An 11,649-nucleotide genomic window follows, 5' to 3' on the forward strand; every position below is an offset into this window, starting at 1 on the left:
CTTTTAATATGTAAATTATCCTGTTTTATACATACATATTCATTTCTTTTATTGCATATAAAACCACAGTACAAAGTAATTAGAATGTTTGGAAAATTATATACCATCAAAAGTTAGAATATTGTGATCTTAGTTACTTCCATAAATCCTAATTCATTCAATAGACATGGTTTTTTAGTTTCCTTGCTGTTATTATATGAAAATTACCCTGTTTTTAAAACAAAGATGTAACTAATCGAGATAAAGCTTTTAATTAATCGGAAGGTATTTGGAAAATATAGATAACACAAAAGTTAGAATTTCGGATGGCAATTACATGTACTTTCATAAATCCCAATGCTTTTGTCCAAAACCGTTTTGTCCCATGACGGTTTTCTTCTATATGAAAATTACCCTGTTTTTAAGTTTATAAAACTAAGCTCCAACTAATTGGAATCTGGTTTTTGGAAAATATAGATACCGTCAAAGTTAGAATATCTGATTTTAGTTACTTCAATAAATCCTAATTCCTTCAATAAATGTGGTAGTTTAGTTCCGTGCTGGTATTCTGCCATATAAGGCTCTGGTCCATGGAGGACATCGGGATTGGTATCGTTCCATTCGACACCCCATGTGTTAGTCTCTATGTTGAATTCCCGCCAAAAGTCATTCTCCCAGTACGTAACTGAAAAGGATAAGAAAATAATGATAATGGTGAGAAAATAATGATGAAAATGACATGAGTAATACAGAAAAAAATGTTAGGGAAAATGAAACAAACGCTAAAAAGAAAAGCAATACTCGGTTTTTAGTTTAATAAAATGATCAGAGACACTCCCTGCGTATGGATAATCAAGGGACCGTTTTCGCTTATGTTAAGGGGGTACTACACCCCTCAATAAATTTGTGTCTATTTTTGTATTTTTCTCAAAAACTAATAACATGCACACTGGTAACAAAAGTTATCTATATTATAGGGGCAAGGAATCCAATTACTACACTGGAATTTCAGTGACCCAAGACAAGCGGTTCGTTATTTATGATAAGAAATGAGGTACCGCTAGTATGTTCCTATCATATATACGGAACCGCTTGTCTTGAGTCACTGAAATTTCAGTAAAGTAATTGGATTCCTTGCCCCAATAATATAGATAACTTTCGTTACCAGTGTGTTATTATTTTTTGAGAAAAATGCAAAAATAGTCACATATTTACCACAGGGGTGTAGTACCCCCTTAAGCAATAACTACAGTAATAGTGAAAAAGGGTGCAATGATCATTTGCACCCCCGGTTTATGGAGTTCTGTTTCCCCCTTGAAAGTCGCCTCCCCCATCCCCCCCCTGCAAGAAAAATCCTGGCAATGCCACTGGGGAGGGGGGAATGGGAGCACCCGGAATGGGAGTGGGGTATTATAGATTAGATTAATGTGGGCTTATGAGAGAGCGATGATAGATGGAGGGGAGAGGGAGGCGAGAATGTGGAGAAGGGAGGGTAGGAGAAAGAGGGCGAGAAGGGAAACTATGTTGAGAGGGAGGGGAAAGAAAGAAAAAAGTAGGTGATTCATTATGCTTTGTATTTAAAATGGGAAATTTAAAATTGACAAAAAATAATACATTGTACCTTTTAGATAATTGAGCCTTTATTATATAATATATGCCTACAATTTGAAACATTTAGCTATAGTTTAAAAATAACATGATGGGATTAGCGATAGCTTCTGGCATAATCCCCATTGGCCATATCACCTAGCGATTTTATCATATCGCCTAAGGTAGAATCTTCGTTTTTTTAGTGTGACCAACAACCCACTCGACAGAACAAAAGGGAGAAATTTTGATGCAGTCGCTTACACATGGCTTTCTTTTGATCGGCTATTGATGGCCCGAGTTCAAGCGTTAAAACGCGGTTAATGTAGTAACCAATAAAACGTTTGTTTTGAAATACATCAAGAACACTCTATCGATGTGAATGAAGTTGGCGTTGTCTATGAAAATTTTACCAACTTCATTTCGCAATCTCTCTATTACCTCTCTCTTCAACCGAGTGAACTGCCCATAAACTTATTTGGAAATGGAAAGGAAAATGTCTAAAAAGTCATAGAGTCCGTGTTTTTGGTGGATTAATAATGGTATAATCTACATCACCAGTCGTTATCCACGGACCCAAGGGAAGGCCTATACCGTTTATTCGGCTATTCCAGTTTAAATCCATACACCCCTAGAAGACATCTTATAGTCTCCCACACGGGGAATGAGAATTTCAACTGGGGCTATCTGAATGGGTTAATTCTGTTCAAGTTGTGCGGGAGATTAAGTTCATGTCTTGGATTTCAATTGGAATAGCCGATCACTCCAAACTCACCATCAAAGCCACTGAGTACGCCACCTGGCTTCAGTATTCTATACGCTTCTTTCAGAACTGTCCTGGCATTCTGATACGGCATCTCATGAAGAACATACGTGTATTGTATGATATCAAAGGTATTGTCTTCATAGTATAACGATTCTACATTACCCTGGTAGAAGAATACGTTGATGAGATCCAGAGCTAGTTTATATTTACGAGCAAATCTGAAAAAGAAATAACATGAAATCGGTTCTAGCAACTGAATAAGATACTTTCAAATCACTGAAAAATAGCAAGCTATATAGCTAAAAATTCGAAAATGTCTGAGTAATTATACAGAAATAACACGTTTTCTATTTATGTGATGAAAAGTTCATCAAATTTTCTCACCCCTACTGGTGCGTTCCTCTCAGGTCCCAAAAAAGAAGGGCGCACTGTAAATTTGTGGTCTTTACACTTTGGTTAAAACAAGGAAAGTTTCAGGTCATCATAAATTATGTTAAAATTTTGGTCATCTGATGATTTAACTATCTACAGGGTGTCCCAGAAAAAATTACCGGGTGAATGAATTTTGACGTAAGTCGAGAAATAGACATCAGAATCCAAAAATCTAAACATCAGCGTGTAGCCCATCTTATTCTGCATCTTATACGCCAATTTTACTGGAATCTGTTTACTAATCGCGAAGAAATGAGCGATTACACAAGGCATGCGTCAATTCACTTCATTCCAAGTTTGCAAGAAAGATCATTCACATGCGCACTAGTGGTTTAAACTGTCAATGTGCTTCAGTGTGAAACCCTTTTTGTTCTTTTAAACAATCTGTTTCTTGCAAAACATTTAATTAGGTTTTGTTCAAATTTGAAAACCTGCATGATATTAAAATGGAAAGCTTGCATGTAAGATAATGCTCTGTACTTGTAAATATATTTTTTGGTTAATGTTGATATAATTGTTGCATAAAGAATTATTGCATAACGAATTCCAGCTGGCTTAGAAATTTCTCACACACATTCATTTTTTTAGAATATTTCCAAGAAATTGTAATGCAAAGTTTAATTTTTTTTAAACTTCAACATTAATATTGCATGGTATCAAAAATCACACGTAAAGCTGTAAGCACTTGATCATTGTTATTCTTGGGTCAAAATGTTCTTTGGAAAGTTAAAATATAACATATTTGCAGAATATAAAGAATTGAAGTTAAGTTGGAAAGCTTCCAATTGCAGAAACCAAAGTTTTCTCGGACAAACTGTTATTCATCTTCAGTGAAAGCATGAATGACATAACCCCGTCCGATTATAAAATAGATAATATGGACTAAATTTAATGATATACACAAACTTTAGGAAGCGGTGAGCGAGTATGAAAAAAGTGTCTGTTGATCAAACTTGGAATGAACTGAATTGATGCACGCCTTATGTAATCGTTCATTTCTTCGCAACCGGTCAACTGAATCAAATAAAATTTTCGTATGTAGTGCAGAACAAACTAAACTATGCGCTGCATTTTAAATTTTGTGATTCTGATGTCGATATCTCGACTTACGATCAATTATATTCGTTCGGGAATTTTTTCTGGGATACCCTGTATACTCTTAATTGATAATAATGTCTTTTCGCAGTGAGAGTTCCATGTATGAGAAAATCGTGGTTACAATTATCCACTCTACCATTAACAAGAAATGTCTTTAAAAAAGACAATGCCTCAAGAGATTCCAGCAGGCACCATTTGTTATTAGCTTATAAGAGATACTTGAAATGCTAGCTTTAAGCCATCTTGCAATGGTAATAATTCTGATGTATTTAATGCAGGAATACCTGCATGCCGGGTGGTAGTCCGAATAATCAGTCTCAAAACAAAATATTCATTTACTGGCATGATCGATGGACCCTGCATTTTTCAATATATTGATGCTGTAGCCTTCGTACAGAGTGAAAAAGGCTACACACAAGGAAACTAGGGTATAATCACGTATCATGTGCCATGGATGCGTATAGATAATAGAGGGCCTCCTTCAACTCCCAGTGTAGGAAATACAAAGAAAATTGAAATTTGGACACCAGAAACTTCAGGTTGAAAGTCAAAAAGTGTCAATTGGTACACCTTGATACAGACGTTATCATACAGTGATAGTAAGATTTTTTCAAATAAAATCTCTTTTCTGTAAAATTGATTGCTGTGCTGAAAAATGTTGCATAATGGGTACTTGCTTTTTTGTTCATTAATTCATTGTAAGGTACCGTCAATGATGGTCACAGAATTTGGCAAAATACATTTGCCCATAGCTTTGCTAATTATTTTCCTTTTGACCCCTCATTTTTTAAATTAAATAATCACCTTTCTAAACAAAACAATTTCAATGTGAAATATCCATGGAAGACAGGCCTAGGCAAAAAAACCCTTTTTTTCTAATAATTTATCCCAAGCGTCATTTATGTCGACAAATTGTTTGCAAATCCACAGTAGGGTTGCAAATATACCATATGTCACTCGGAGTGCGACAATTTGTACAGATAAATTTATCACAGGTATATATTTTTCTATTAATTTGGCCATTCGTCTGCATATTACCAAAAATAACGCATTTTGGGCCACCATTTCTCCGCGAACGTCATTTATGTCGACAAATTGTTCGCAAATCCACAGTAGGGTTGCAAATATACCATATGTCACTCGTAGTGCGACAATTTGTACAGATAAATTTATCACAGGTATTTTTCTATTAATTTGGCCATTCGTCTGCATATTACCAAAAATAACGCATTTTGGGCCACCGTTTCTCCGCGAACATCATTATGTCGACAAATTGTTCGCAAATCCACCACAGGGTTGCAAATATACCATACGTCACTCGGAGTGCGACAATGTGTACAGATAAATTTATCACAGGTATTTTTCTATTAATTTGACCATTCGTCTGCATATTACCAAATATAACCCATTTTGGGCTACCGTTTCTCCGCGAAGGTCATTTATGTCGACAAATTGTTCGCAAATCCACAGTAGGGTTGCAAATATACCATATGTCACTCGTAGTGCGACAATTTGTACAGATAAATTTATCACAGGTATTTTTCTATTAATTTGGCCATTCGTCTGCATATTACCAAAAATAACGCATTTTGGGCCACCGTTTCTCCGCGAACATCATTATGTCGACAAAGTGTTCGCAAATCCACCACAGGGTTGCAAATATACCATACGTCACTCGGAGTGCGACAATGTGTACAGATACATTTATCACAGGTATTTTTCTATTAATTTGACCATTCGTCTGCATATTACCAAATATAACCCATTTTGGGCTACCGTTTCCCCGCGAAGGTCATTTATGTCGACAAATTGTTCGCAAATCCACCGGTTAGTTTTAAGGATATTAATACATGGCATAAAATGTGACAATTTATCAAAATAAATTTATAATGAACGCTTTTGTGGATATTTGCCAATACAATATACCGTACATCTGACATGTACATGGTATATATGAGTACATCTCAGGTTGTAGTAAGCTACAAATTTCAAATGTTTGAGGACTTGTTCTCATTGCTTACCTGTGTTTTCACATCATATTTTGTGGTCAAATGATTACAAATGTGTAATTTGCAATCATTTCCGACGGCTAAGTAAGATGGCCTTGAACAGGGATCCCTGATTTGAATGCACACTAACCAGGGCCGTGACACTCGTATTCAATCCCTGTATATCAGTAAGCTTAACCTGAGACGAATATACCTAGGGGAAACTGGGGAAAAGTGGAACATTTTTGTTTGTCCAGCCCAAACAGGATTACGAAGCAAGGCAAGGCAAAACTTAAGGTTTACAAGATACATATTTGGTCTTCACGTACTAGAGGTAAAGTTTGACATATCAGATATCGCACGACTCTGTGGTATATTTGGTTAACAAGATAGAGGGTTAAATGCACAAAGTAGTATATCTCATTAACCAATGATCCTACAGAGATGTGAGCACTGACCTTTTTGTTCTTTATGACCAGAGGAAAAGTTTGACATATCGCACGACTCTGTGGGATATTTGGTTAAAAAGATAGAGGGGTAAGTACACAAAGTACAAACAAGTGACTATATCTCATTTACCAATGATCCTACAGAGATGTGACCACTGACTTTTTTGTTCTTTATGACCAGAGGAAAAGTTTGACATATCGCACGACTCTGTGGGATATTTGGTTAAAAAAGATAGAGGGTAAGTACACAAAGTACAAAAAGTGACTATATCTCATTAACCAATGATCCTACAGAGATGTGACCACTGACTTTTTGTTCTTTATGACCAGAGGAAAAGTTTGACATATCGCACGACTCTGTGGGATATTTGGTTAAAAAGATAGAGGGGTATGTAGACAAGGTACAAAAAAGTGACTATATCTCATTAACCAATGATCCTACAGAGATGTGACCACCGACGAGGAAAAGTTTGACATATCGCACGACTCTGTGGGATATTTGGTTAAAAAGATAGAGGGTTAAGTACACAAGGTACAAAAAAGGATGCAGCCAAAGATAGGAGCTTGTAGTCACCTGCTCCGCAGCCGACTGATGATTCCGCTTTGCCCCGTGTTCCACTTTGCCCCGGTCTCCCCTAAATATTCGTCTCAGGCTGAACTATTTAGGTGCCATTCACAAAAAAATTCGACATTTTTGTAAGACGGGGGGTGCAGGCCCTCTAAATATCCCTAAAATCCTTCACAGATACCTTATTTCAGATTAACTTCTTTAAAACAATAAACACTTTACACATTCAAAGCTTTATATTCTTTTCAAAGTCCAGAATCAAGTCAAACATTATTTATAATCACTCTTCAAGGCAAACATTTTACTACAACCCCGTATAAAGAATTTATGACCGTCCCTGCCATTTTTTTTTCTAATGCATAATTCATTAGTCCGACATGCAGACACATTGAGCACTTTGTACCGTAAAAACTTCGTGGCAACATGGAAAACGTAGCCCAAACCTGAGCGCTATAAAAAAGAGCACTTGACAGAATGATTTGTCATGGCAATCCGGCTATTATTCCGCCCAATAGTCGTGTTTCAGGTTCCAATTCCAATACATACTGCTTTCGGCAGAAAAACTATGTATTAGGGTGGCATACAGATTTTTTCATGCGTTTTTTTTTAGGCACAGGTCTACGATACGGTCAATTAAGGCTTCGGCTTATAATGAAGCTCAATTATGCCATGCAAATAATACAAACCATTCCAAGTTTAATCAGTACGGATAATACTTTTAATCAAAGATATAAAAAAGGACGCTTCTACGGTTCGAGATACGAGTATAAAAATACATTCTAGCTTATGGGCCCAGCGTACCTGACATATGGTGCCGCCATATCAATACCAATCACCGTTGCGTCAGGGAAGAGTTTAGCCATTTCCATTGCAGAAATTCCGTTGCCAGTGCCCATGTCCAATATACTGTCAGGTTTTCGGTGTCCATGGAGTTTGGTGAACCACTCTTTGAGTCGATCTTTTTGGCAAAAGTTGAATTTGTTGTAAGTACTGAATGACATTCGTACTGTGTGCCCGTTTAAGTAGCCACCTGATAAGAGAAAATCAGTACAGAAAAGAAAGTTGAATCATTGGGCTTTACAGGAAGTCCTAACTACTATGGCCCAATACACAGTCACACCATAAACCATAGTGCAGGGACGCAGTTGTGTATAAGTGCAGAACCCGAGCCAGCCTATCATATAATAACCATCGCAGCTTTACGATCAGTTCCCGGGGGGATCAGTTAAGCGGAGGAATTTTCACTCATTTGGCCCTAATTGAAGATGTCTGCATGGCGATATACCAAGTTTCCATGAACTTCAATCCTTTCAGTTGGCGGGAAACCGTAGAATCAAGAAAATTAAAGGCTTTCTCTTAGTGAGACGAGATTTTCGTCACCAGTTGTCATTTTTTTTTGGTAATTTTTAGGACATTTTGCTATTACTGTCCCCATTGTGTCCCTGGAAATTTTTTCGGGGGAGGGCCACTCTTCCCCTGCCCTTGTCTACGCAGGTCTATAAGGATTACCTGTTCAATCTAGCGTTAATGTTGTGTCATATATCACCACAAAGGGTGCCACCGGCTATCGATTTTTTGAGGTCGCGCAAATTGCTTCAAGGAGCGGTTTATATCTGAGACGAATATACCTAAGGTATAGGTATATTCGTCTCAGGTTTATATCAATCTAGTATTCATAATTTTGCGAAATTCACAGTGCTACGTATATGAAATCGTACCTGGGTTAAAATGAACTTGTGTTGTAACATAGTGATATGGATACTTAAGAGGGCCACCACCCACGGGAAGCCAGACATCGGAATCATCCTCTGGGCCGTCGAAGGCTGGGAGTGTTTCAACATACTCGCCGTAATACTGTAAAAACGCCTTTGTACCTGCAGGTGTAATCAATAACGCAAAATAAAAAAGAACATGATTATAAGAAAAACGATAAAATCAAGAGTAATTGTTCAACAATTGAAATTTGATTATTCCCGTTTATCATGATCGCTCCACGACTCAAGCCGGGATGGGTTCGAGGGAAGAGCAAAGGAAGATAAAATAGGAGTGAATTTTACTCACCTACGTCATCGTGACGGAATGACTTGAGGAAGATATAGTTTTCAAACGGACAAATAGTTTCAGTAATGGCGTCGTCTTCATTGTCAAATACTGGAGGTTCGGGTGGGAAGGCAGGTAGCCTATCACGGATTAACATACGCATAAAGGTTGCAAAGTCTCGCATGTATAAGCTGTTGTTACCATCCCAATTGATGCCTGTAAGGGAAATAATGATATACCTTTTTTATGCAAGCCCACTACGACAAATTAACTTAAATATTCGATTTGATAAATGGGTGATTCTCTGAAAAGGTGAACTTTTAAGTCCTGCGACTTTCGGCGCTCATAAAAGTTTTAAAAGCGGATTTTTTTTTCTTTTTTGGCTTAGTCATGGACTTTTGCATGTATAAAAATAGTTAAGAACATCCAAGTGGGAAAAATTTCTTGGAGTCAAAAAATTCTTCAATATCTGACGACCCCCCCCTGAAAACCCCATGTCCCGATGTCACGCACCGAATTTTAGTGATTTTGTAGTATTTTTGTGAGCAAGTGTGGGAAGGAAAATTACCACTGACTGGGGTAAATATCATGTCTAAGAAGGTTTAAATGCTTAAAACCACTTCTAAAGTCAATTTTATGGAATAATTCAAAAATGTGTGTCAAAAAATTGCTGTCCCGTAGTTTTGCATCATTGCCGTCACATTGGCATCAAAACGGCTGGAAGTGAAGACCAAATATCAGAGGTCAATAATTTGACCCTGTACGCTGCCGTTTACAGACGACGAAAAACATCAACCCGAAATAGCTGCACATTGGCACTCTTTTCCTGCCAATTTTGAGGGTATCTTCAAGTATACAGGCGCGTACCTTTATTCAACATCATCTCCAAACGTTTCTGATCAATTTGATATAAGTGTTATTGTTGAATTTTTCCGGAAAATAATGATGGTTGAATATGTCCCACAAGCTGTTGTGGTGATATGTAACACGTGGGTAAGCTTAACCCTGCTATTAACCGTAAGCAATGTCTGAACCATCATCTCCGCTACATCAGTTGGCGTCACAATTTGCCGTGGCGGAGATGATTCTCTATAGGAATTCGTGTAGAAATATCCTCTCCGTCACATCACCATCATCTCCATCACAGCACCGGATCTTGAGATACAGCGAAGTCCAGTTTAGTTTATCAGAAAATGCTTACCAATTCTAAACCTTCTCATCTGTATGAATTTCATTTTCAAGTAGTGTGAAAACATTACTGAAATCAAATTAATCGGTGCAATTATGACGGAGATGATTCTCTATAGGAATTTGTGTAGAAATATCATCTCCGTCACATCACTATCATCTCCATCACAGCAATGTCATCTCCATCACAATTGTTGTTGATCTTTATTTGACCTTTGACCCAGACAACATGGAATTTACTATTTGGAAATGTAATTGATATTGTATGTGTTTACTATGTCAATAGAAATTTATTTAGTTATTTCAAGCAAAATTATGAATATACTTAAGTTTGTATAAAAAAAATACCAACAGACATGACTTTTTCTGTACAGCCTGCCTCTCATTGTCCCAACTAAATGACGAAAGTACAAAATCATATTTTTTTTTAATGAAAAAAGCAAACATGAATCAAGCAACTTACAAGTTATCCATAAAACTCATAATTAAGAGTTTTGACAATGTTTTTGTCCTTTTTCCTTTTTGGCCTAAATGTGATGGAGATGATGCTCACCTGGCACAACCTGCAGATTACGCCCTCTATAATATAGAGGGCGCCCTAAAGATTGCGCCAAATATTGTTTTCATGCACTAGAGACTTACATCCTTACAGATATGTAAAGGAAACATTTTTATAATCATTTTCAAATTCATATTTGCCTATCTTCCAATAGTACACCTTTTCAGAGAATTACCCAAATGCATTTCCTTCTTTTATATTAATTGGTCGTTGTAGATATAATTACTAAATATTTCTTTTAAATCCTTTATGAATTTTAACATCATAAAAGTTTTAATTAAGTTATTTTAAGTTGAGTCATTACTTTGTAAACATATTCCAAACCAATTTTGGTGAAAAAAGAAAAGAAATTCATGTTAAAAAGAACTGAACCTTGGCAAAACGTACCTAAAAAGTCGCCGAACAAAACCGTCTCTAGCAGACCTCGTTTACGAAACACACGTTGAACATAGTCATTCAAAGATGCCACCGTTGCATTTTTAACATGCGGTAAATCAAACTTATAATACCATGGTATTGCGCCGTCGAACTGTTGGAATTGCGTGTAACTTCGATGGATGAAACTTAACACATCTTTACCAGAATCTTTCTGACGAACCCAAAATTGATTCGAAATGTCTGTTCTCCAGTAAAGTCTTTGAATGTCGCGTTTACCGTGCCGTTGAGTGGTACACCAAATATTGCAGGAGGAAGAAGAGTCGATTGGGTTGATATGAAAGTTGAAAGACAGACTGTGAGCAGGAATAAAGTTTGAACAGTCGCCATCGTTATTCTGTTGATATTGGGAAGTGACGGACCGACCGTATAAGATACATAGGGTAATGATATCTTGTCGCTTCAGATTGCTAATCCGATGATAACAGATAATATATTTACTTTTATCGAAATTAATCAAATCCAGTAAGGTCATTTAATCAAGAATTATACAACCTTAGCCTTAGATGTTTTGATTCTGCTTTGCGACAGAAGTCGCGTTTTCAGTTCTGTGCGGCAAA

The 11,649-nt window shown here is 36.9% G+C and overlaps 1 protein-coding gene across 1 annotated transcript; it reads right to left on the reverse strand.

Moving 5' to 3' along the window:
- Positions 1-312: 312 nt before the first annotated feature.
- On the reverse strand, positions 313-11,419 carry LOC140138151 (uncharacterized). Its single transcript, XM_072160087.1, has 7 exons — positions 11,309-11,419; positions 11,042-11,243; positions 8,929-9,123; positions 8,586-8,741; positions 7,669-7,897; positions 2,342-2,550; positions 313-664 (listed from the first exon to the last, which is right to left on the reverse strand). The coding sequence occupies exons 1-7, from the start codon at positions 11,417-11,419 to the stop codon at positions 426-428; spliced, it is 1,341 nt and encodes a 446-aa protein (XP_072016188.1). The 3' UTR covers positions 313-425.
- Positions 11,420-11,649: the final 230 nt, after the last annotated feature.

Source organism: Amphiura filiformis, chromosome 2, assembly GCF_039555335.1.
Source record: "Amphiura filiformis chromosome 2, Afil_fr2py, whole genome shotgun sequence".
Classification (NCBI taxonomy): Eukaryota; Metazoa; Echinodermata; class Ophiuroidea; order Amphilepidida; family Amphiuridae; genus Amphiura; species Amphiura filiformis.

What these genes read in the sequence shown, in the direction of transcription:
- LOC140138151 (XM_072160087.1), bottom strand. Translation starts at nt 11,419, where the DNA reads ATGGCGACTGTTCAAACTTTATTCCTGCTCACAGTCTGTCTTTCAACT. An exon ending in TTTGTTCGGCGACTTTTTAG is followed by an intron (nt 9,124 to 11,041) that starts GTACGTTTTGCC and finishes TTTCCCTTACAG; the next exon opens with GCATCAATTGGGATGGTAAC. An exon ending in ACAAGTTCATTTTAACCCAG is followed by an intron (nt 7,898 to 8,585) that starts GTACGATTTCAT and finishes TTCTCTTATCAG; the next exon opens with GTGGCTACTTAAACGGGCAC.